The following is a 26,736-nucleotide window of genomic DNA, read 5'->3' on the forward strand; positions in this document are numbered from 1 at the left end:
AAACACAGCTATCAGGAAACCTAAATGTAAAAGTTAGGCAACCGTATGACGTGGAGGTTTTTGTGCCAACGTCACCCCCTTCATGCTCCCCTGCGGCAATGCGATACGAGATAACGGACAGAAAAAAAAGAGGCCACCGAAGATAGAGTGAGCAGAAAGCGGGGGATGAAGTTATGGCGATGATGTTGGGGGTCGCTTGGTTTGCCAAGACTGAGCAAGACATGCTAGCCCGTAGCGAAGCTCTACGAGAGAAACGCAGACTATATACATACACGGCTGGGCACGGCTGCACCGCAGGGAGCATGACGCTCATTAACCATTTCGTCTTTTGTGTTCAGGGGAGAAAGCAATATGGAAAATGTTTTCGTAATAGCAATGTCTTTCTTGTGGTGCTGCCGTGCCCATGGCAAATGTGCTCACTTGTTACTGGTTAGGTTCTTTCTTTGAACTAATTATTACTATTGTCTGGTGACATCGAAACCAACCCTGGCCCCACTCTTCAAGAAGTCATGAATGAAGTGCGCAAAATAGCTGCCGATATCAAAGAATTGAAGCAGGAGAACAAAGCAACAACAGACTCTCTGGCAACTATTCCCGCTAAACTGGATGCTCTGTCTAACATAGAGAGTAGGGTAGTAGAGGTAGAAGACAAAATCGATTGTTTGGAACAAACCGTAACTAACCTAGCATGGCAGGTCGACGACCTCGAAAACAGAAGTAGGCGATCGAACCTTATCGTTTACGGTATTACCGAAGAAGACGACGAGACTACAGAAAGCCTTGAAAATGAAATACGTGTAAAACGCATTTAAAATGCGCTTAAGGTAAATATCTCCGGAATTGACAGGATTAACAGACTCGGCGCTAAAAAGGACAGCAAAACCAGGCCTGTAATCTTTAAACTACTTGATTCTAGAGACAAATACAAAATTTTCAAGAATTGCACCAAACTAAAGGATCTAACATTTCGATCAGCGAAGATTTTTTCCTCAGGGTACGTAATGTCCGGAAGCAGCTGTGGGACAGTTTCAAATGGAATCGAGACAGCAAAGACAAAGTCAAACTGATCTTCGAGAAAGTTAAAATCAATGACGAAGTGTTCGTTTGGGATGAAGAAAGTGGCGACAAAGTACCCATGAAGAGAAACAAAATGAGTTTTGCAAAAAACGGGAACACCCCCACCAGCCAAAGCAACTAATTATAATTAACCTTAATTCAAGAAGCGTAGTGAACAAAACAGAAGAATTAGAAGCATTTCTTCTCTAGCATTTCACGCATGTAGTCACAATCACGGAAACATGGCTGTCGCGAAATCCGAGCAGCGATGTCTTCCCACCAGGCTACATTGTTTTGCGCAAAGATAGATGCACTCGAGGGGGTGGTGTTGCAATTCTAGTGAGGGATGATATTCCAACGATGCCCATGCCTGACGTTGAAGGTATTGAAGCGCTGTGGTCTAAGATTAGCGTCGAGAGGTTTGTATTTTTCGTCGGAGTTATGTATCACCCCCAAATGCCGATTGCAGTACACTGCACGCACTGGTAGATTATATGCAACGTTATGTTCAGGAAACTACAAAAAAATATTTCTCACTGGCGACTGCAACTTACCTTCAATAAACTGGGGAACACTAGATCACGGAACACCAATTCGTACTGCGCAGAAGCATTGCTGGAAATTGCTTTTAACTTTGGACTTAAACAGATTATACACGCCTAAACACGAGTCACTCAGAACAGCAGCAGTATATTAGACCTCACTTTCTTAAGTGACAGTGTTCCAGATAACAAAATTATTTGGGAAACAGTCACTGGCATTGCGGATCACAAAGCAACCACATGCTCTTTAACGCTATACAACCCGCCACAGGCCTAAAGAAAAATACCCAGATATATGACTGGACAAACGCGGATGACGTCAGTGTCCTGGACTTCTTAGAAGAATCTTATCCTGAATTCCTTCGCTGTCACAACGATGACAAAATGTCAACTACTGACCTATGGATTCTTTTCAAGACCAATGTTCACCAGTGTATCGTAAAATTCATTCCCCAAAAAATTAAGACTGTACGCAAATCGAGCCCATGGATATCAAGAGAAATTATACACTTAAAACGCAACATTTCAAGGCTCAGAAAGCTTAGACAAAAAAGACCTTCTCTTATGCACTACTCAAAGCTAATTACCGAATTGTCTCGCACGATGAAGACCGCAGGGAAAACGGCTAAAGAAAAGTACTTGGATGTAACGTTAAGTAACTTCATTAAAACAGCCCCTCATTAACTTTGGCCCTACCTCAAATCTAGGGATACTAAGCGAAGCAACTTGTTGCCAACGGAAGCCTTCACCAAGGCTACTTGGTTGAATAATTTTTTCCAAACAGTATTTACCATGGACAATACCATTAACCCAGATAATGTGACCACACATTGCATAGGTGAGGTACCAGGCGAACTTTCGATAGGAATTTTGTCTCTATTAATCAGTCTCGATACAAAAGCATCCAGTGGTCCTGACAATATTCCAAACGCCTTGCTCAGAAGGTATGCTGAATGGGTTTCTAGATACTTACTCTTGATTTTTACAAAATCGTAACAAACATGCGAAGTCCCACAAGAGTGGAAAATTGCTAAAATAATTCCAATACACATGTCTGGTGATGCTTCAAATCGTTCTAAATTTGGTACAATTTTGCTGACTTGTTCAGCAGGCAAAATCTTAGAGCATTTAATACTAAAACACATCGTAACTTTCGTTGAAAACCATTCACTAATTAACCCTAACCAACACGGACTTAGGAGCGGTTTGTCGACAGTAACTCAGTTAGTAGAGACTGTACATGACCTAGCCTTAACGATTGATAAGCGTGGTCAGGTCGACATTGTATTCTTGGATCTATCGAAAGCCTTCGACTGAGCGTCGCACGGAAAACTAGTTTATAAGTTGTAAAGCATTTTCGGGCACGGCGTTCTAAGCAAATGGCTAAAAGACTATTTGTCAGGACGTAAGCAGTTCGTTCACTTCGAAGGCCAATCATCACGATGTGTTGACGTCTTAGCTGGTGTGCCTCAGGGCACATTCCTGGCTCCTATTCTTTTCCTTCCTTTCATCAACGACATAGCAAAATATATAGAAGCAACAGTGCGCTAGTTCGCAGACGATTGTATCATCTACAAAGAAATACACACCTTGAATGATCAGTTAGTTTTGAGCAATGCTCTAAAAAAATTTGACAAGTGTTGCCAGGACTGGCAGATGACGATAAATGTAGAAAAAACTGTTTGCATGACTGTCACGAGAAAGAAAAACCCTTTATTTTTTCCGTACTATATCCACAAAGTGTACTACAAAGGGTCACTGAACACAAACACTTAGGTATCATTCTTTCTTCCGATCTAAAATAGAACAAGCACGTGTCATACATTTCAACTAAATCTCTGACAGCGCTTCTTTCTCTCAAACGGTCCCTCCGAAACGCTTCGGCAAAAACCAAGTGACTTGCATATACGTCACTTGTTCGATCTATCATCGAATATGGCGTCATATACTGGTTCCCACATACTAAGTGTGCAATAGCAAAGTTAGAGAGTGTGCAAAGAAGAGCAGCCAGATTCATCTATAACAAATACCGTCGTCGTGATTCACCAACTGAACTGTTAAGATTAGCTGGACTCCCAACAATCAGCGACCGCGCAAGATACCTTCGAGTGAAATTCCTGTTTCTTCTCTCAAGCAATTCTCTAAAAATAGACAAAAACCGGTTCCTAACACGTTTCGGTACAAGGAATTTTAGAACAAAACACAATAAACAATTACTCGAATACAGATTTCACAGCGACACCTTGAGGTATTCCTTTTTTGTTACCCCATGGAATGGAATATGTTACACCAAGAACTTGTTGATTGTACGGCCGGTGACTCTTTTCTGTCCGGATTGTCTAATTATTACTTTGTTACTACGTAATATTGCACGCTTGGTTTTCGCTTTTGAGTTTGCTTCGTGAGAAAATGTCGCATTGTGTATGTCGCAGCATGGGCCTTATTGTTATGATTGCTTCAACCAAGGCAAATGCCTCTTGCTACTCTTGTTGAAAAATCTCTGAATGATCATGCACGTTTTGACCTTTCATTACTGTACCCTTTCCTGCCAAAGCCTTTGTTTGGCTAGCAGTATGTACAAAATAAATAAAATAAATAAATACACCGTCATTAGTTAACCCACAACGTGACCGCTTCCTAAACTCAGCGAATATGCACCCTCTCTAAGAAAGATTCAACATCACATGCTCTGAATTTTACAATTATAGAGTATTGTAATCATTATCCACTTTTTTTATGTGCGCCTTCCCACTCGTATGATTTCACCTTCTCAGCCAGGTCTCACTCCACTCATCTGTTGAACAGCTCTTTTCCACGCCTGATGAAAACAAAAGACAAGAAAATAAAAGTTACTTTGTAAATGCAAAGCTTGGTTTACATTCGGCGGGAAGCAGTTTAAAACGACAGGATTGAAGGTGACGATTTTTGAAGATGGCAGCGTAATATATAGCAACAGTAGCAGAACACAATATTATAACCTAAGAACCAGGGCATTGGTACTTTAGAAGTGATTGTCTAAAAGAATCGATATATGGTTCCTGACACGCGTACATAAAATAGAATCATTGAAGGTGCTTCCAGGTTATGTGTCCTTACGAGTAATGGTTCAAAAACATTACATAAAGAAGACCATTTCTAACCCATCCTGACTGAATGAGCTATGAATGTACTAACTATTGTGTTAACTTAGCAGTGCCGCTACGTCGTACAATTCATTTTTCTCTGCATGTGGTGCGGGTCAGTAATTTCTTTAGTAGCTTATAAGCTGAGGAAACACTCTGTCTCCAAGCATTATATAAAATTTGAAAAATAACGTGAAACTCGCATTATACCACAAGGCGAAGCATCTTACAAAGCTGTAAAGCGTGGTCTCATAGTATGTTGAAACGGGGCAAAAGCGACACTGCGCCATGGATTTCTTCTAAAACGTAAATCCAGTTAAAATAGCTTGCTGAACTTGTGCATTATATGATCGTGCCTTTATCCACAAGAAAGAAACAGGCCTTCGCAAGTTTGCAGCTTGTCCTTGTACGGTAAAAGCTGGCGAGAACGTGTTGGTGCTTCCGAAATATATGATGAGGTTACCAACGTTAACACACTTTAACATAATTGCCAAGGTATACCAAATTTTACACACTTTTCAATGTCATACATTCAGGAAATGAACAATCACACTCTTAAGACAGCACATGCTTGTGGGAACTTTCTTACTGATGTTGTTTCATTCTCACCGTGGTGAAAACTGTTTTCGTGTTTTGCTGAGTTAGTACCCTGAAGCTTTAAGTAGCGGATTAGGCGTAAAATCTTTATAGTTGTTGCCTAGTACCAAGAACTGCCGCCATTGTAAATGAACAAGAATACGTTTCCGTTGACGCAGGATTTCCACAATGTTATTTTATGTATTACCCAGTATGTTACATATGCGTTATATGCCACAAAACAGCGGTAGAAAAAACATTACACAATATGATATGTCAGGTAATGATAGTAAAGGGGTAAACACCTTTATTCCAGTAGAAGTAAGTGCCAATTTTACGGAAGAACGACGCAAGGCAGCCCTGCGCCATGGCTGCCTTTAGCAGGGATGACAGATTTATTGACACGGTTCCCATGATGATAATGATAGTGGTGACTACGTATATATACCCAGAGTGAGATTTAACACACTCCTCACGCGCAACATTCACGTCTGAACTTAAGGGGTACGCTCAGCATCCTTCAGTGTACCAGCAAAAGCGTCGCAGCGGAGAACGAACATTCTGGCTGAACCTGCGTCTAGATCCCGCTCCCGTGCACTCCTTTCGCGGCACACCCTTATACGTTGTTCCTGGTAGGTTTTAAGCTACTTTACTTTGAGTCACATATCAGCCCTGAAGAATCGAGTTCTGTACACACTGAATCACGATAATTCCGGATGTGGGGCCCACAGTTAGAAGCAACGAGGGCTGCTGTTTTCGGTGCCTAGGCACGTGTGGTCAATCCGAGCGGCGTTGCAGCAAAGGTAGGTTGCCTCTTTGGTTGCTCGAATGGCTTTTTGCTGCTCCCACTCCAGCCCACGAAAAAATTTGGTGCGACGATGAAAATTTTCTTCACAATCCTCGTTTTCTATTTCTTTCAATGAAGTCGATCCATTTAAGTAGCCGTGCTCAAATACTACCACCCTTTTCTACTTCCAGTGGTGCTTGCATCGTTGTGGAGCTTTCAGTACAGCGAGGCGTCGACTAGGTAAAATGGACGTGAACTAAGCTCTACACTTAGCCTCCTGAAAAGGTTGATGTACTGCAGCCTTGCGACCATTGGCCGAAACGTGTTTTCGGGCAACTGTCAGTGTCTCAGTGGTGCGGTTGCTCGTGTAAAACCAGTCAAGCCGCGTACTCAGAAAAGTCTTGCAACTACCTCGAATGTGCCTTCGGTAGTTTCTTCTATTGACAAGCTCGTTTTTGTGCTCATAGCGAGGAGACTGTTCCGTTCTCATGGTTCTCGACCAGGCTTCGTGGTCTTCTTGCATGGAACAGAGAGGCCGAGAAAGAGTTGCTCATCTTTCCCCACATCAATCAGATGTAACACCTCAGATTTGCGCCTGGGAGCAACCTGCCGCCGTAGTTTGTCTATTAGAGCTGGTCGGCTTTCAATAACTTCTGGTAAGTATTAGCTTTTTCCTATATCTGAACCGGAGATGCACTCTAACTCAGACGGTGGCGGCCATGTCTACCTTTTTCACGTACTCGAATTCTTGGGGTTTTCGTCACCTGCTTGGATTACTGTCGGTGTCTCGTCCTTGACTGTGAGAGGTGAAACCTCGTGTTCATCACGGTTGCCTATCGCCCCGACGCTCGACACTACCGCTATTTTGGCTCCCATCTGCGTATCTTTGCGCTCAGTCTCGTCTTCTGCATACGAAAATACTGAATGCTGTGATGCAACTACATCTTGATCCTGTTGGGACCCTTGCGAGGCGTTTCCAGAAAAAAGTCGTGTTGATTGTCTTCGCTCGTTCCGATAGGGCCAGAAGCTCTTCTCGTCCTCGCCCGTCGCGTCGGACGCAACTAGTTAGGCTTTCATATCTGCCCTTGAGCAGTTGTAGTAAAATAAACGTCCTCACCCGATGCTTTCAAAAGTCGACATTGCAGACAGCTCAGTAGACGTCAACGTTCACGTATCTGGCTTCTGAACATTTTCAGTATTGGGAACGTTCAGGTGGCTGTAGGTCATAGCGATCAAGTTCGGCAGTACTACTCGCGAGGTCGACGAGGGCGAGCCGACGTGGGAAGGGTCGTCTGGACGGGTTGAAGTGTCCTTCCCGGTACATTCATTGCCGCGTGCCTGCAGGTCGTTCAAGGCCGACCGCAACCGACTGAGGGCTGCGCATATCTTTTTCTAGTATTGCATTACGTCGTTAAAATCATCGTCAAACTCGTCTCCTCCGAGAAGCTAAACTATCGCCTTATTCAGATTGTGAAGCTCAGTGGCTTTCCGATGGAGCTCATTGATTTGCTCCAGAAAGTCCAACGCAGACGGTGAGGGAGCTTGCCGGAACTCGGTCGCTACCTCCAACAGCCTCATAACTGCACCGCGAAGAACCTTTCTCAACGAACGCTGGGCTTCCTGATCATCACCAGCTTACTACCCGGTGGACATGCAGCTGATCCCAAGGGTGGTACCTTGAACGTGGCGTTGCGTATCTGTGTCCCGTTGAAGGTTCCCGACTGTGGTAGTTGCACCGTCAGGGCCAGCCATTGCGAACAACGGCTGAGGGCTGAGGTAGGCGGTCAACGCCGTCGAAATAACGGTGCAAATAGCTGACCTTTTTATACCTTATGCCGGAGGGGATGTCGGTGGCCTCCTACATATCACACATTCATTCTCCTGGGCTTACCGGCACCAAAGTAGTGCGGAAGAACGACGCTAGGCAGAACTGGGCCATGGCTGCCCTTACCAGGGGTGACGAATTATGGCATGGTCCCCACGATGATAACGATTGTGGTGACTACAGATGCATACCACAGGGGACATTTAACAAAAACGACAAACGTACGAGAACGAAGAAGCAGACTCAAACACATAACACGTTGCAACAGTAAATACGTTAGAGGTGTCGCCAGTCGTTTTCAGCGAAAGCACGTCAACAGGCGTGTATGCATTGAAAAAATACAACTATTGCACATTGACCTCTATAATAATTCTCATAGTACTTTTGATCACCATTGGGTATTTTGATAGTATCTCAATATATCTACAATAACAAGACACCAAATTTTACCGCTACTTATGGAAAGGACTGTACGAAAAATGGATCTGGTATTTATGAATGAACACCTGTAGTGTATGTAATTTTTAACTGCTAAAAGGCACCACGAAGAGCAACTAAACTGAAACACTGTGTGAAATAGACGAGTTACTATATGTTGCGTGCGATTTGACGTCCAGCGGGATGCGCGCTGTTACTACAAGGACGCATGAGTATTGTTCTGGATTGCGCTGGGTCAATATTTTCGCGTTCTGCCGATTTACGCTCCAGGCAGGTGCAGAAAGTGGACTCTGAACACTGAAAAAGCTTCGTTTATTGCAGTTACCTTGCCCAGAGAGCACCTAAATTAAGTCTGCGGATTATCTCAGCTCCCCTTCCTATGCAAACCAAAAGCCTCGCTTAGCTTTGTTGAATTTCGCTTTCACTAGGCTAATCTTTTATACCGTTTATCCCAAGCCCACCTGTGCTTACGGCTGTGTTCCCGATATTCGCGGGGCCATCACACGCAGCTTACCGCCAAAAGCTCGAAGCCGCCAGTAATCTTGGAGCGCTTGCAGAGAAGGGCACGCCCTCACTCTCATTCATGACCACGCTCGCAATCCAAGCGGGCAGACACTCCGTCAGGCGCTTACCAGCCTCGGACAGCGCATGTGCAAACGTTATAGCTGCGACAAAATTGCGGCGCACCAGTAAAGCAGCTGGTCACTAATAGTCGCCTAACAGCCAGGCTTTTGCGTTTTGTAATGCTGAGATGACTCCACCAACCGAGCCGATCGGAAGGCTAAAACCTTTTTCGCGCTATTTACGAGTACCACAATTCCCTCATCCATTATTATTGTTTTTCCCTTTAATGTACTGTACAAAATACCGTTTGTTTCAAAAAAAATAACCGTTCTCTGCTTCTTGTTTTCCAACGCATTCACAGTATTTTGCCATACTTGTATCGTTTTCCCGTTTCTCATATAACATTTATTTATCTCTAATAGACCGCAGTTGATGACGGTTGAGTTGTAATGGCTGAAGGCCAACTTAAGCAAAAAGCATGAACATGACGGTTATGTGTGAGAGATGGCGACGTTAACACTAAAATTGGCCAACAGCAACCCAACTAAAATCCGTCAAAGACAATGGGGATGGCTGGCGTAGGACATGTTGCGATTATACGTTGTACAAAAATAGGCGTAAATAACTCCGCGTGATAGGAAATGAAGTGTGAAAATTTGATTTCGCTAAGAGACTTAAAAGTTGTCTGTAGCCGAATCGTGGGATCATACGCTAAAAACAGTGCTGCATGTAGTAGGATGGGTTGTCTGTGTAGTTGTGGCAAGGCAAGTGTTTTTATTTATGTGTGGAGTGCTTTGCATGTAATTAGAATTTGCATTAAGGATGGACCTTCCCCACACCTGCTACACAATGTCCGTGGAGGTCCAGTGATCAGATATTAGTACGTAGCCTGTCTGTGCCCTACCCTTGATCTACCGTTGGCAACTTCAATGAATCCGTTTGTTGAGTCAGCAGTGTATCTACCTAAGTGTGGTTTTATGTGTCACTTTTTGCCTGTCTGCGTACTCCGGTCTTGTTTCCATGTTTTGCGAAGGTGTTGTCTAAATTGTCACTTGAGGTCGGTGTAGGTTATTGTTATTGGTAGTTTAAGTAATTATTGGAGGTTATTATCAGGTTAATATTGTCCGGTGTACATTAATATTTTACACTGTATTTGTAAGTGCAGTAGCGGCGCCCATTTTATCTGCGGTCTCATTACCCGCGATTCCAGCATGGCCTGGAACCCAGCAATAAAAAGTTCAAACATTTGAGCATATAGAGATATTATCGCTATATAAAATACATTTGCAATGTCGTTTTTTCATGGTCTGTGTGACGACAATGCAATGACAAGGCTCAAAGAGTCTGTAAAGATGACGGACTTGAGAATTGGTTTAGGAATGTGCGGTGCGTGGCGTAAAATGCCATATACTTCTCCTGAGAAGATAGGGGTATGTACGCTCATGGTTCTGCAAGAATGAAAGTTAGGACCATGAGTGGCACACGACACCATAGTTGAGGTTTTCGAGGCATCACTGTAAAATTTTGCACATTTATATTTATCCTGCGTGAACAGGAACTGCTGTGGACTCGGAGTAATCAGAACCCTGTTTTTATAAATTTTCATAAATGATAAATTTTCTCATACAACCTCAAGTGGCCATGGCGGCGAAATCTTAGTAAGTCATGATTTGTAATCATGTAAATACCGAACACGAAGACCTCACACTCCCTCTCTAGCTGTTATTTGGAAGGGCCAGCAAATTTGAAAATATGAAAAGAGCTGGGTCGTTGATTTATCGTTGAGGCAGGTTTAAATGGATGGTTATGCAACAATGAAACCTTAACAGCACATAATAAATCTATGTACATGCGTTGATGTTTCAGGCAGCCTTAGGTACATTCAACGTACAGTCTCTGGGCCGGGCTAGTGCGGAAAGCTCCCGACGCAAGGCGAATATCCAAGTGGAGCACTGAATCAAGCATCTTTAGCGTTATATTTGATGGTTACCCATACACGACACTACCATAGTATAACCGAGACACCGCTAGGGCTGCAAAGAGATTGAGTATGAGTTTTTTGTCACCACCATGGAATTGGTGGGAGCAGGCCTTCGGAATGATTAGTTTTTTCGGGCATTTATGTCCAAGTTGTTTAATGTGTGGAACGAACGTTAGTTTTTCATCATATATGACACCTAGAAAATTGCGCTTCTTTTTTACAGGAATATATGCACGATAAATGGTTATCTCCAGGTCAGCCTTAATCCTGCGTTTCGGGAGAACATAGCGCAAGTACGTTTGCCCGGATTCAGCTTAAACCTCTTAACGTCTGCCCAGCCAGCAAGTGTCTCATCACAAATGTGTACTTAAAATTCACAAATTTACAGTTTCCAGGATTTTAATAATATTTTACATCGTCTAACAAAAGGGAACAGGGAATGGTTGGTGGCAATGCCTTTCTAAGGAAGTTCACCCTAACAATAAACATTACGCAGCTCTAAACTCTGCCTTGCGCCTCTCAATTTTCACGCACATGTAGTCTATACAGGGAAGAGCCAACCTTAAAAGAAATGTCCTCTTGAACAATTAACTAGGAATTAAGTTCAACATGTTACCCGACACACCAAAGAATTTCAGGCCACTCAGGATGCCATTTCGCCTGGCTGTATCGTAAGCGTTTTCGATATAGAAAAATAGAGTATTGCAGAACTGGTTATGAACAAATGCGTCGTTTATATAACATTCCAACCGAACAACCTGATAGTGGGTAGATCGCCCCATCCTGAAACAGCCTGGCAGCCCTCAAGAAGACCATTGTACTGCACAAAGTACTAGATCCTTCAGTTTATCAACTTCTCGAGAAGCTTGCAGAGGCAGCTGGTCAGGGCTATTTGCCGATATCAAGAGGGAGGGGAAGGGTCTTTTCCATCTTTTACGAAAGCTACAACTATAACCTCCCTTCAAGACTTTGGAACGTGCCCCAAAAGCCATATCTTGTTATAGAGGTGGTGTATATGAAGAGTATCTGGGTGTAGGTGTTGTATCATGATGTATGCAAATTTATCTGCACGTGGAAAAAAAGGTTTGCATGTGCTCAGTGCATCCCTGAGCACATAGAGTGTAAATTCATAATTGTAACCAGGTTTTGAATTGTCTTCGTCATGTGAGGGCCTTTTCTCTGGCTATGTTTTATGTTGAATGAAAATGCTTGTGGAGTGTGCTGAACTGGACATGTGTCGGAAGCACTTTCAGTTTTCGTATTCTTGTCCAGACCTTGTGTGTGTTTGTGTATGAGTTTAAGGATATAAGGGTGGCACGCAAACTGTCTTGCTTTTCCCCAAGGCGAAGACGTTTTCCCATCGCCTTAGCCGATTTGAACAAAATGGGATTATCCGACGTGGGGTAGCTACGAACAATACCCCACGCCTTCTTCTGGGCCTGTCGTGCTCGCCTAGAGTCCTCATTCCACGAAGGCCTCCTGTGATTGCACAGGGCACCGGAAGCATGCGGCGTGGACCTTTCGCCGGCGTAGAGGTTTTGCGCCGTTACGAGTTTGCTAGCTTCTTCGACGTGTAGATGTTTTATGAATTTGTGGTGTAGTTTGGATCTTGCTGTAAATCTACTCCGGTTAGCTCTAGGTTCTTTGAACCTTTCATGGAAACGTGAAATGTTGGGGCCTTTATGTAGGTATGTTAATGTAGTTCCAATGTGCTCAGTTCCACATGGAGGGCCAGCATCCCACTCAAGCAATGGGAAGAGTACTGCAGCGCTATAGCCATTCGAGGTGGGAATGTGTTCTGTCCTATATTATGGTGCGTGCGCTTGGTTTTACTGAATAGCATGCTCACGAATATACTAGAAAGTTTTCGATAAGGCGACCTAGCACATCCGTCGGAAACGAGCGCCAGAGTTAAATATGTGCTTGGACGTGACCTCAAATAATTAATGCTGGGGGTCGGTCATCTACAAGGTCCTCGAAATCTTAGCTCCAGAGCTTGAAATAAAGAGGGATGTAAAGGTAGCACAAAGGTAGGAATGGCAACAGCCTCAAGGACGGTCTGCAATTGGATTGCGTGGTACGCCAAGGATTTGGGGGCAATGATGACGACACCCCCCGAAGACGTACCACCACCATCCCTGTCCTAGATGCATTGTATTAAATTAAGAAATTTGTAATTTTGAAATTTAAATGGACTTTTTGGGGACACATGACACTTGGCTTATAAGACTGCAGTATCTCGTACACATCGTCAATGTTCTTTAAGAAGGCCTCTACACATCCATTGAGCTTTGTTTTCTCTTACCATTACTCAGTGTTAGAGCTCCTGGCATGTATAGGTTTATTGATTGTCTTTCGCGGCTCTGACTGCCGTGCTTTTAGCTTGTAGAGAGGCTTGAGGGTTGCAACACGTTCTTTTAGTAACGCCGCAGGCACTCAGGGTCCGACGTTTATTATCCAGCTGCTTGGGGGCGCCCTTCGGGCCCGCAACCGCCGAGGGCTTCAGGAACACCTCGGATGCCACAGACGGTGCGGAGGGTTTGGGAGCTGCCAGTGGTTCCTCCGCCGCCATCTTCTCCTTGTCCTCATGAGTGGTTAGGGGGGGGGGGTGGAGCGGACGGGGTAGATGCAGCACCACTGGCTGCTAACATGGTTGCCTCCACAGCCGCTACTGGCTCAGCAGGCGGTGTGGGGATGGGATGGGCCACCACCAGCAGCCCAGGGGAAGGGATGACTTGGGACAAAGTCTGGCTCACAGTACTGTGCCCCTGCCGAAGCCAGACGCTGCTACGCCCCCCGGCGAGTTGCATCGACGTAGATCCCCAGAGGGAAAGAGGCGAATCTCTTCCGCACCCCTGGGAAGGTGATGTACTGCACGACCTTAACATTGATTATGTTTTTTCAAGTTGAAACTATCCGCACTTTCGAGAGTTGTAGCATGTGGTCACTGGCTGCTTGCACAGGTGAGATTTTGTGTATGGTGGTTGTCTGAGGGAAGATCATGTTGCGCGCATTTTGCACACGTTAGCTGATCACGGGGAGAGTTAGTGCCATGCCCAGACCGCTGGCATTTAAAACTGCGGCGCGGGTGTTGTTGGTGTATGGCATGACCCTGCAAATATTGAAGCCTGCATTTACTGTTTCAGGAACTGTGGAACGGTTCATGAAACAGGAACCAAGTGTACACATTTGCCTCTTGATTACCATTTTTTATGGGTCCCTGTTCTTTTGGGAAACACTGATGTGGGAGTTAGCGGGTTGAAGAACGCTGTCCTGATGTTTCTGCGCATCATTAAGCCTGCTCTTTTTATAAAGAAGTCATTTTTTTAGCACTGAAGTCTGTCTAAGTTCTGTTATTTTTTTAAACAAAGCACGAACTGTGCTTCACTATCTCGCTCAGTAGTTTGCTGCAAATACCATGTATAAACTGAAGCTATTTTAGGGTCGAAGTTCCTCTTGCTCTTGCCCTGTCCCGGCCGTACAAGGCACAATAATGATGATTGTGGCAGGATCCCCCTAGCGATTGGCCAACCAAAGATTGGCCGAAGAGGTCAAAACGTTCAACGCGGTCGTTTCTCCCCAACAAGGAGGGCAGGAAGAAGAAGACGTCGTCGTTCGTCGCCTGCGTGCTCAAGACTCCTGCCCGGGGCCTGTCCCGTCCCTCGTTGCTGCCATACACGGCGGAATGATGACGATTGTGGCAGGATCCCCCTAGGAATTGGCCAATCAAAGATTGGCCGACGAGGTCAAAACGTTCAACTCATTCGTTGCTACCCAACAAGGAGGAGAGGAAGAAGAAGAGGTTGTCGCTCATTGCCTGCGAGCTGAAAACACGTACCGGGGGTATGCAACACAAGACGCTCTGCAGAAGGCGACGGCCAAGGTGGCACAAATGTGAGACACCGAATTCGCAACTTACCCATGGAGATTCTCATCGTCCCAAACAAGCCCTACATAATTACCACAAACATCGACACCGTCGACGGGCTTGTCAATGGAGCGGTGGAAAGCTTGAGGTGTCGAGTCTTTATATGTTGTATGGACGAATGCTTCACGGTTTTAGCGATAAGCATTTTAACTTCGCCCCTATGCTCATCATTTTCTTCGTGGAGAAGGCGGGATTTTATATGCGACGCATCTCTTGCTCTGGTGTATGTCCCTCCTGCGTCGTCGGTGCTCGCACACCGCATGCCCACGTGCAACTCTCCCCCGTTCTTCTCTCCGACAGCTTGCGTAACACTCTGACTCCGTCTCATTATCATAAACAACAACAGCTGCGCGCGCGCGCTTCGCTCCGCTCGCGTCTGCTCCGCCGCTCAAGTGGGCGCATGCGCGACTCTCCACCGCTGTGTCCTCTTCTTCAGGCGCTGTGAATATAAAGCGGCTAGCGCGTTCACAACACGTTTCACCCGATTTAGAGAGTCAAAAAAATGAAAACGTCAATTGAACCCCCCGATGCGTCGCATCACATCAGGGTTCCCTCGCGGGAAGATGGGCGTATTTTTGTTTAAATATAGCTTCCCCTAAGTGCTTAAGTACCGTAATAAGGAAGTTCGCGGCAATTTCATCATTCAGGCAAAAAAGGAGACAACAATTAAGGTTGGTATCATGGTTTTTAAAATTTGCAGCTCGACATGCTCGGGAATGAACATATCAACGCTCATTTACCTCATGCCTTAGCTATACGTGTGTTCGGAAACATTTATTGTTTCTTGTTTTGTTTTTTTTTGTTTTTTGCAGCCTGGCAGACGAAACTGCACGCTATACCATAACTTGCGATGGTTTAATAACTGGTAGGCCGTTTAGCGAGCCAAGGCCAGAAGGACGAATGTGCAAGCTGAACGCGACCTGGATTGTTTTTCAGACGCCTGAAAAGCATCTTTATGTAACTGTCGGGGTTCCAATGACAACAAAATCAAAAATTGCGAAGCTCACAATCCCCTTCTCCTCAGCCAATCACGTAGTAACAAGAATACGGCAACGCAAGTTTCCTCCCAAAAGGGGACCTCGATTTGAAGAAATGGTAAGGATTTGTTTACGCTGACGTCAACAAAAATACTTTGTTTGGGTTTTTGTACAAATTATCAGATGGGTATATTTGGGTAGTTGGGTAGTTTGAGAGTTTGGGGAAGATTATCACAATTATAGGTTTATGAAACCTACTTCTTGCCTTGGCGGCATGAAAAAAATCTAGAACTATTTCGCCGCACAGGAATTGGCATCCTGCTGGTGTTATGCTCGCGTGCGGGCGCAATTTGTATAAGATGTGTCCATATTTTATCAAAACACGAAGAGATGAACAAAGTACAGAATTATATAAAAACGGGTTGTACAATTTATAACAGCGCCACGACGTCAGTAATAATATTGTGCTTTATGTTTCTGATTTGAATTTAACACATGGATCTGCCATTATACGTCCCCCTCGGAATATCAGCCGAGTGCCAAAAGGGGTTATTCACATACTTCGAAATGACTTTATGCGCTCACCTCAAGAAAAACGCCCTACTATTTTTACGACTTTAATCTCAAAATCGCTTCCAGGAGGCGTTTGGGTGTGTTCCGCTTCTATCGCTGTTTCATTAGAAAGTTTTTTGATGTGCCCTTAGGGCACCCACTATAGAAGACGTCGATTTTGTACGGACGTTTCGGCAATAGCAGGCCTGTAAAGAGCACTTAGGTTACCGGACATGTAGCGGATATTCTGTTCGAGCTCGCGGCCGCTCCATTGACACCTCATGCCTCCACTGCTTACCCTCAATATAAGCTGTTGTTATCAGCGTCCGTAACAGCCTGTACAGCATCCACTGGTTCGGGGGCGGTAAAAGCTGCGTCTTTAAGCCTCCGTTAAGACTTTTTACTTTATAACGGCGATACGTTGTTGTAGTTTATTGTTCTAGAAGGTAAGGCGACCACATATTTCGTGATATTGTCGAGGCAGCATGCCGATACATGGATAGTCACTACGTAGAAAAGGCGCCTAATATGCAAGGAACGATGGTCTGGTTGCTGAAATGTTAGCAAAGCACTTTAATCAGTTGGTGAGTATTTGCTTTGGCCTTAGAGAGCAAGCGCCTTACATACGCAACATTTTGGTTAGCACCATCCTACTTTTGGATCAGTTCTAAATGAAGCCCTGATGGTTAGCATCTAAGAGAATCTCAGCTGGGGTCTCGGTAATAGTGTTCCAAAAAGGGTGTCGTTAGTATTGCCTTCTTCAATGATTCGAAGGCTTGCTATTGCCAAAACGTCCATACAAAATCGACGTCTTCTATAGTGGTGCGTTAAGGGTGCAGCGAAATATTCCCAATGAAACACCTGGAGAATGGTCACACACCCAAGAACTTCCTGGCAGCCTTTTCGGGTTGGATTCATAAAAGTAATGACTACAACGCTTTGTTTTGAGGTGCGCGCATAATACGCCATTTCTAGGTGCTACACTAACACCTTTTATCAGGTCGTATGCAAATTGGAATTTTTTGGGATAGATAGGTTAAAGCCAGAAAGCTTTAGAGATTGATGGACTTTTCTAGGTCGGCATACGTCCACGTCCAAAGTGAAAAAAAAATCACGACAGCATCAAGAAAAAATGAACGAAGCTCACACTAACGCGTAACACTTGAGAAGCTGCGCGGAACCATCACTGCCATCACGAAGTATTAAGTCACCGATTGCAGTCCATTTGCTTGTTCTGTGCTGCCAGGGCAACCTTTACTGCGTCATAGCTGTTATAAGTGTGTTTCTTTCATTTTTTGGAAATGATAATTTTTAAACATCACCTCGAATAATCGTACGCTATAACTTGTCTAGCTTGGTCCGAGGGAGTGTTGCCACGATTACGGCGAATGATGGGTCTTTCTCATTCCGGGGTAGTGTTTTCATGATGTGGGCAAATGCTAAAGTTTTTTTTGCAAATGGCCAATTTCTCTAGGTTAGAAAACCGGCTTGAGAAAAGTGCGCCATGGACGCTGCGGAGTCGCGGTGAAGCATGCACGCACGAGCGCTAGGCATTTTCTTGGCTTTTTACCTGCCGGGTGGTCGCGGCAACGCCCGTGGTCCCGGGTGTACGCTCCGCAGTTTTATACTATTCTTAACTGCGGACACGAAAAAGTACGATTTGCTAAACAGCTTGAGCGTTTAGAAATGACAAGTGTGGCATATCGAGCCTGGGAAAACGCTGCCAATAGCGTGCTTAAACGTTGTTAGCACCGTATGTATCTTGCGTGACTTTATATAATATATGCCGTCTGTGCTAATAATCTCGGTGTTTTCGCTGCCATATTCATACAGATTTGTTTTGCATTATCCATTATTGACATCGACCAACAGAACGAGACGAATGGCGAAGTTGATCGAACGTGTCCTAAATCATGTAAAGGTATATATCTCCACCTTCATTTTTTGTTTAGAAGCCGACAATCGATGCTAATGGTAATTTCGGCTTTTTTAAAAGCACTACTGGCTGGACTCAGAACATTTTCGAGGATGAAAAGGCGCATGGGAGCGTGTTTATCCAATGATTTGGGACACATTCCCTCTTTATCAGGGAAAAACGCAAGCGGGTATGTGAACTCCATTAACGGCGGCATCAGTGATGATTCTCGGCGTCCTGGGAGCGGTTCTGCCAACACCGCCGGTCTGTAGGGAACCAGTCGCGATACTCTTGAAGGAGCTTTAGCAGCTCACGCCGCTGTAAAGGTTAGAGCTTTTGGTCACAGTCTCCGACAGGCACAGTACTGTACAGGTTCTATTCCCTCTCTGTTTCAAGTTGTCTTAACAAAAGCTGGTAAAAAATCTTTACTTACATAAAGATGTGCTTTAGCTATTCTTTTTGTTAGGTCCTGTGGTTCGTTGCAGAAGTTCACGAAGAACCTTTTGTATACCCAAAACAAAACTGTGTCAAGCGTCGCAGAAATCGAACTCTATTTAAAAGACGAGTTTCACTCAACCAGATTATCCACGGTGGATGGCGTCTCTAGTACTACACAGAAGAACGCAGAGAAAGGCGTTGACTGCTACAAGTGATCTACTAAGACCCGAAAGGGAGCAAGGAACTCAGGACAATATTCCTGGGGATAATGTTATGGAGGATGCTCTTTGGGACTAATCTGTTTTCGAACCGTCAGTCTGATCCCTCTATAGAAGATGATGGCACCATACTCCTTCTCAATGTCAATTCAGTCCTCCGGTTCAGCAGTTCTTCGGGAGGAGACGTTTTACTTTATTTGATCGGTCGTTGATTTCACTGTAGGCAGTATAAAACCCAATTGATAAAAAAGTGTCCCCCAGTGGTGCATATAAGTGACCATCCCAATGTTTTGTTACCTTCTACGTACTTATAGTCCATGTCACTAAAAACAGCACACTACACCTTTATCTCTATCAGTACAGCCAAGTTGCGGCTGTCCACAATGCCGTCCATGTTATTGGGGCGATAAGCATAATATAGCTTTTTTGCACTTTAGGTCGTATTTTCGGCGTACGCTGGACTACTCAATTTCTTCGCACCGGAAATATTATCTACAGGCACACCTGGCTTATGAACTAAGCTGAGATAGGGTAGACAGACTTTCACGACGCGATCGTTGCGTAGGTGAAGCGGGTGGCGTGGAGGCTGGGAATGTAGTCCGCCGATTGCAGCTTGCACACCGTGAACTCTAGTCGAATATGATTCGCAATATAATGAGGCGGCTGACTCTAGCGCGGACGTGGAATACTGGGCGGTATAAACGAGGTTTAGGATCACAGTAAGTGCTCCGGCAGTTCACATGGACGGCATTTTCATAGTGAAAGCAGTGGCCAATCCTCAGCTGTGACTAACAAGTTTTACGCCGGGGAAGCCAGAGTGCTGTTGCCTGTATAAAACGTGGAGGGTTAAGCTCCGTCGTAATGACTTGCTCTCGCGTCGCCAAATATCCGAAAACTGTGGTTTGCAAAAAGATGCAGGCAAGTTACGGCAGGGTGCTCAGGTGCAACATTACTCAGCTAGGTGGGACTCGTGCTCACTCCATTTTGCTCTGGATACTCGGAAGTTTGGTAGGTTTGTACTTTTTAAGCGCGAATGTATGCTCCTGACATTCTTCCTCAAATTGGCAGAGCGCCTGCTCTGATCTCTTCTGCTGGCTGACGACCACCCCAACGAAATCCTTGCTCACCAAGCTGTGAGCCCACTCAATGCAAAAATGTCGTATGCTCAACCTTCTCGAGAGCATGATTTCATCTGGTATAAACTTCAATTGCTTCATTGAAGATTACACCTCCAATGTGATTCCGGGCCGAAGGTATAACAAGCAACATGTTAGAACTCCTAGCGGAACAAACGTTTTCATTTCTGCTTACCCTTTTCGAACGTATCTAATCTTTCGCCACTTTCGTCAGTGTAGAAAGAGCTGAGGGTTACGTTTTTGCTAAATATAATCCGGTGGTCACATGACCCTTGTTAGCACAAAGCCATCTGCATTTCGTCACTGCTAGGCAACATTGTAGAGTGCACAATGCATGAACACCTATACTTTTTGTCAGCACAGCCCTCCGTTCCTCACGTGAACTAGTATGGCTGCATACAGTGTGGAGTACCACCTGTGGAAAGGCCATCGCAGTGCCATTCTTATTAAACAACCGACACACCTGACCTCACCACATCCGGTCATTCGCCACAAATGGGCTGTTCCACCTGAGCAAAAAGCCGCACTTCCATGCACATGAAGTGGCACCCAATGATGCAGCCGGGTTATGACCTGTGTGAAAAACGAAGGAGCTCGTTCTCTCGCTCGTCTGATTGTACAGTACAGTGGGAACGTAGTGCTTTGGTGCTCGTCTTCAACTCTGGGACGATAAGACTAAACTTTCTTGGTAGGCATGCAGAGAGTGCCGCACTGATGATTCTCTACCCAAGAACTCCGGACTCTGGTCATTGGTCCCAAAATATTTCGGGACGATGACCGCGATCACTCTGCATTCAAACGTCGCACTTCTGCCAAGAGTGGGTCCTACTGTAAGACCACTCAATGTTGAGCAGCACCGATAAGCAGGACGTAAAAATTTAGAGAAGTTTCGGGGAACGTTGTGGAGAAACAGATGTAAAAAATATCGCTTCCTACGTTCCGGATGTCCTCGATATCTGTCTTCTACTCGGTGAAAATGAGCCCAAAATGCCTTTGATAAGCTTGCAAAAAGGGCAGCAGTAATGATTGTTGATCCTGGAGCTCCAGACTTGATCATTTGGTCAAAAAATATATCGAGATTACGATTGCCATCCCTCTATACTTAAACAACTTACTCCTCCCAAGATAGGGTTCCACTATTAGACCCCTCTATATTAAACTGCACCAATAGTCAGGACGTACAGCTTAGCAGAAGTTTGGGGAAACGTTTTGGGAATACAGAAGAAAAACCTCACTTCCTACATTGACAACGTCGTCAATCTCTGTAAGAGTATTGTCGGTGGATATACGAAACAAACTTATAAACCATGTCCTGGGAGGCATCGCATAAATGCTCTTTATTCTCTGCTGGTGAAAATTTTCGAACGCTAACAGACATGATTACCATTTGCAAGTCAGGGTCACGTTTGGTACCTGATCACGACAAAGGTGCCTTGTTTCTGCAGATCAAAAACTTTTGTCATGGCAAAGACAAAACGGTCGTCAGCTTCCGATAGTGCACTGAGTTCTTGTCAAGTTGTCTAATCTCAGCCCTTAACTTCCGAATGTTGTTATGCAGAGTTGCTGTCGCTGTTCAGCTACGCCGCCGCCCAGACGGAAAAACCATACACACGAAGACGAGGGAAGCTCCTTGGACGTTGTTAACGCCATCCCATGTCGAGATAACCCTAAAGTTGCTGGAATATGTAGGCACCCGTACCCTGTCTTCATTTCGCCTGTCCGGCCCACGTGTCCATCCGTACGTTCTGGTTTCTAGCTTATTTATTTTCGATGGACGCCGGACTCTTTCAGTTTCTTTTTGCTGCGAAGATCAGAAACACGTGGCAGGATTCTCCCGCCACGGCATGCCGATTAGGTGCAAATATTTCCTGGCCTATTCATACGCACCTCCGCCACTCAGCCAAAGCCCATTTACTGGTGATATGCATTCCGCGCGACGAACGGGACTTCGGAAGCCGCCAATAAGCATGTAAATGGTGGTGCGTCTTGTCCGCCAAACATTGTTTTCTTGCCGCCCTAGAAGCATAAATCTTTGCACTACAGCTTCGGAGGAATTAACTGCACAGTTGTCGACATGGCAAAACCCAGCCCCCTCACCCACAAACGTCATTGATGTTGCCATGAATACCTCTGCACTTTTTGCCCGTTGTAACCCCGAGGCTTCGTTTTCGTTATAGACGCCAAACATTCTCGCTGCTTGAAAATGCCGTAGCGGCGCACCTCGTGAGTAATTAGCACCACTGCAGCTCACCCTATTTTTTTCGGCTGCCATGTGCACTGAAAATATTCTTATTTATATAGTAATCTACTCTTCGGTCGTGATCCTCTTTGTGCTAATGTGATGTTATGTATAGCTTGGACTTCTTTTTTCAACATGCCGCTATAACCAACCATCCCTATGTTTATGTCGACATCTTTTCACCCCTTGAGTACACCGCTGAAGGTACATCTGCTGTAAAAGTCACAAAACAAGTCAGCCTTAAACTACAATCTGCCGCCATTCTGTCGTTATCATGCCCGTTTATTCCCTAAGGTACCATACCCTTTACCTGCTTCAATGACAACATTTTCTTCTCGATTCCCTTCCCCGACTTCTCATCAGTATTAGCCAAGCACCACTTCTTTCTTACCACGTCTGATGTCCTTGCTCCTTCTCACATGGTGAAGGTGACGGCCACTTCGATATTGTCAATATTGTGGTTGATGTAGACGTGACGAACAATTTATGCTCCCTTGAGGTCAATGCAGTGCGCTCCGTTTCGGTGGCGACACCCCACCTCCGCCATGTTCATTCGTCGGGACATTTATAGAGTTACTGACGTATTACTGAGAGCGACTTCTTATACGACTGCACCGATTTTAATGGTTTTTTGATTCTGTAAAACCGCGCGTTTATGCTTAAAAATATGTGCAGATGTTTGTCAGAGTCACATTGTTTCCACCCATTTACACAAAAACTACACCAATCAGTTCGTTTTGAGGTGCTACAGGTCAAGTATTATGCACTACTCGGAGACAGGCACCGCTCATATCGAGAATACGATCATTCATGTGTTCTATGCCAGCGCCCAAAATCTTCAGTCCGCTAAAGCACGGCACCTCTCCCACTGTTACCTTGTTCAGTGCTACCACAAAACCGTTCTTGTATATACCAGTGTGGGCATTTCCCTTGCACTGAAAGTGGCAACCTCCATGTCACTGTCACTGCGAAATTGCTTATTCAAAATGCAGAATCCTGCCATAGCGGCTGCTGTCGCTGGTAAATTTACCTCCTTACTTCTTTGGCGGTGCACTTTGCGGGATGGGGCGCAACGTGAACCTATATTGTAGATGCGTCCTCAAACCTGCCGTGCCTTCCAACGCATCACCACAGCCTACCAACCAGAGATAAATGGTTTCCTAGAACGTTATTCGGAGTTTTAACGGATTTCTCAAAGCTGGAATCAATATTTTTATAGAACCGTGTAACATGGCTGTGTTGGTATAAAAGGAGATATACCAAGATTGGAAACCGCCGGCGGTACCCGAAAACTGACCTTGGGTAACTGCTTACAACTTAAGTTGCGAAGAACCATTCGAACTCTCCCAAAGTCCAGTCATTCGTTCCATATTCGTGCAACACTGTTACACCAACCACGACCGCGTTCTTTCTCTTTTTATTTTGTTTAGACGCGAGCCAATGTGCCCCTGGACCCCGTACTTCTTTATAACCTACATGACCCAGACTGTACACCCATCTCTCCGTTGCCAATTATGCCAGTCAATTCCTTCTATTGCCCCGATTGTTAAATAGGCAGGACCAAGAGTACCAGACTTCGAATCCCAAAAAATTAGTGTCAGCTCCCACATACTAACTTTCCCCGCTTTCCTGATTGTGTTTGCCCGTTGATTTTCTTGGCTTCAGTGGTAAACTACCTTAGCAGTCCCACAGTCTTTTTTGCATGGCCAAGCGTACGTATCCATTATATATGGTTGAGCCCGTGACGCTTTCACCCAACCAGCTCCGCCGCAGCTAAAACATCCTTCATGCTTCCACGTTCACAGGCTCATGCCACACATAAACTTTGTCATTGTCTCGTATTCGCGACTTGCGACGGTGCGCTATCGTTACGGGGGGTGATTTTAATTATCGTAGGGAAGTAATCGCTGGCCGCATTCGCATATAAAAAATAAAAAGACGTAAGCAGCTCAGAGTGTTCACAATGAATAGGCACGTGCCACACAAACCACAAGCCACACTGCTATACAAAGTGTAAAGTCGAGCCACATTAAGTGTATGGCGATCACTGGCAGAGAAAAAGCATAAGGGGCATGAGCACTTCCGCGTCCTTTTCAGAAGTTGGTACAACGCGCCCTCGGGGCTTCCTGTCTTAGGATTAAAATGATGAAACCTCAACAAAAATGACAAGATATATATATATATATATATGAGGAAAGCAAGTTCTCTTTGCTGAAACGTAGGCCACAATCGTGCTTTTACCTTGTTCGAAGTTTTTCTTCTCTTATATATATATATATATATATATATATATATATATATATATATATATATATATATATATATATATATATATGTAAATATACACATATATATTTATATATATATATATATATATATATATATATATATATATATATATATATATATATATATATATATATATATATATATAAGGTGCAGTCCTTATTGCCAGTGCTGTTTGGCGTTTTAACAGTGTTTTTCCCAAAGACGTTCTACGTCTTCCCGCGGTGGTCGAGGGGCGGCGCTAGTTGACCGGGCTCTGAGCAGTCGTAAATACAAAACCCCGCCGTGTAGTCGAGAAGGGAGTCGCCGCGGAACTAACTCAATGGTAGAGCACCGCACGCGTTATGCGGAGGTTGTCGGTTCGATTCCCGCTTCCGGAAAAAACGGCGCATTTTTTCTCGACTTAAATTTTCAATTATTTATTCCTGCAAAAAAACATGCACTCATACCTCATTCGGCACTATAAAACACCGTTAAAACGCCAAACAGCACTGGCGATAAGGACTGCAACTTTGATATGTGTCCTTACGGAATCCGTCGTCCCGTACGTCTCTGTTCTATACATATATATATATATATATATATATATATATATATATATATATATATATATATATATATATATATATATATATATATATATATATATATATATATATATATATATAAAGATATATTTATATATAAATATTTATATATATATATATATTTATTTATTTATTTATTTATATATATATATATATATATATATATACAAATATATGTATATATTGTCAGAGTAAGGGTTGGCCGTAACGAATACCGGCGAAAGCAAAGGGAATTATGCGGTAGGTCGTAGACAGAGATGAATTGTTCTAGTCAGAAAGTGGTGAAGGTCGTGGGTTCGGATCACACCCGGCGGGCAGTTTTTCCCCACTTTCTGACTCGAAAAATTGTTCATCTGTTTCTACGACCCACCGCATACTTCCTTTTGCTTTCCCAGATTTTCTTGACTGTCAACCCATATTTTTTCTTAATTCACCAAGCCCCTTATTTTCTATTTCTGATTCGCTGCACGCTTGGCGAGGGCCGCTGTTATGGCAGTCTTGGTGCCATAGGGCACTTAATAGGGTTCAACGCTGGCACTACTCTCGCATGTCGTAAAACTCGAATCACGGGCCTGGGGTTAAACAAAAAAAGGGCCCCTTCACCCCGAGAAGTCGTCGGAGTGGCGCTGGCTACCACCCTCAAGCATAGAAAAACATTACACTGAAATAAATACCCAAGAAAGTGTAGGGAAATATAGCCCTGCCGGTAGCGTAGTTGTTATCGCACCAGAGCTGTACTCTGGAGGTCGTGGATTCGGATACCACCTGGCGGGCATTTTTCTTCACTTTCTTTCTTTCCACATTCTTTATCTATTTCAATGACCTACCACATCCTCCACTTTGCTTTCGGAGGTTTTCTTGACTGCCAACCCTTATTTCTGTTTTATTTCTATGAGCCCCTCATCTCCTATTCTGATTTGCTATATATATATATATATATATATATATATATATATATATATATATATATATATATATATATATATATATATATATATACAAAGTAAGAAACCTCGGTAACAGAAACAGCCGAGGGTTTATTTCGACGTTTCGACTTCGAGACAAGTCCTCTACAGGAATGATGGCTTCGGTCGTTTCGGAAGAGAGCATATATGTCGAAAGTGGAAAGCGGGTTTACGAATGGCCAACGATACCATACACAAACATACGTGAACAACACAAACACGAAGCGGGAATCTTCCTTATTGGAAGAATGAACAAAAAATGATCAACGAAGAGACAGACGCCAAGATAGTTGGAGGGAAAAAAAAAGGCAGAAAGGGAGATGAAAGAGCACTGAACAGGAATTCGAGTGGTGGCGGAAACGCGAAAAGCTCAACAGCGTCCGAAAGTGGGGTTGTAGAACAAAGGAGAGAAGGCAATATATCTTCCGCCGCTAGCCGTCACCATGCTAACGCCCAGACGCTCCGAGGGATCGCGTTTCCATTGATTGAAAGCGAGTGTCCTCCCATGTGTTCGGAAAGTGCGAACAAGGCATTTTACAGCCCGTTTATGGGCCCGTTCCCGGAGCTGAGACAATTAAAGGACGTTTTGTGGTCGTGCAGAAGG

General features: G+C 44.4%; 1 protein-coding gene across 2 annotated transcripts in view; it reads left to right on the forward strand.

Moving 5' to 3' along the window:
• LOC144178035 (uncharacterized) overlaps nucleotides 1-26,736 on the forward strand; it is a 151,575-nt gene that overhangs the window by 88,197 nt on the left and 36,642 nt on the right. The window contains exon 5 of one of the 2 annotated variants that reach the window (XM_077705570.1): nucleotides 15,632-15,914. In XM_077705570.1, the coding sequence (XP_077561696.1) occupies nucleotides 15,632-15,914 (283 nt within the window). The remainder of the gene's footprint in view (nucleotides 1-15,631; nucleotides 15,915-26,736) is intronic. The other variant, XM_077705571.1, reaches the window with a different exon arrangement.

This window comes from Haemaphysalis longicornis, unplaced genomic scaffold (genome assembly GCF_048455015.1).
Source record: "Haemaphysalis longicornis isolate Haplotype H1 unplaced genomic scaffold, Haemaphysalis longicornis Haplotype H1 scaffold_39, whole genome shotgun sequence".
Lineage (NCBI taxonomy): Eukaryota > Metazoa > Arthropoda > Arachnida > Ixodida > Ixodidae > Haemaphysalis > Haemaphysalis longicornis.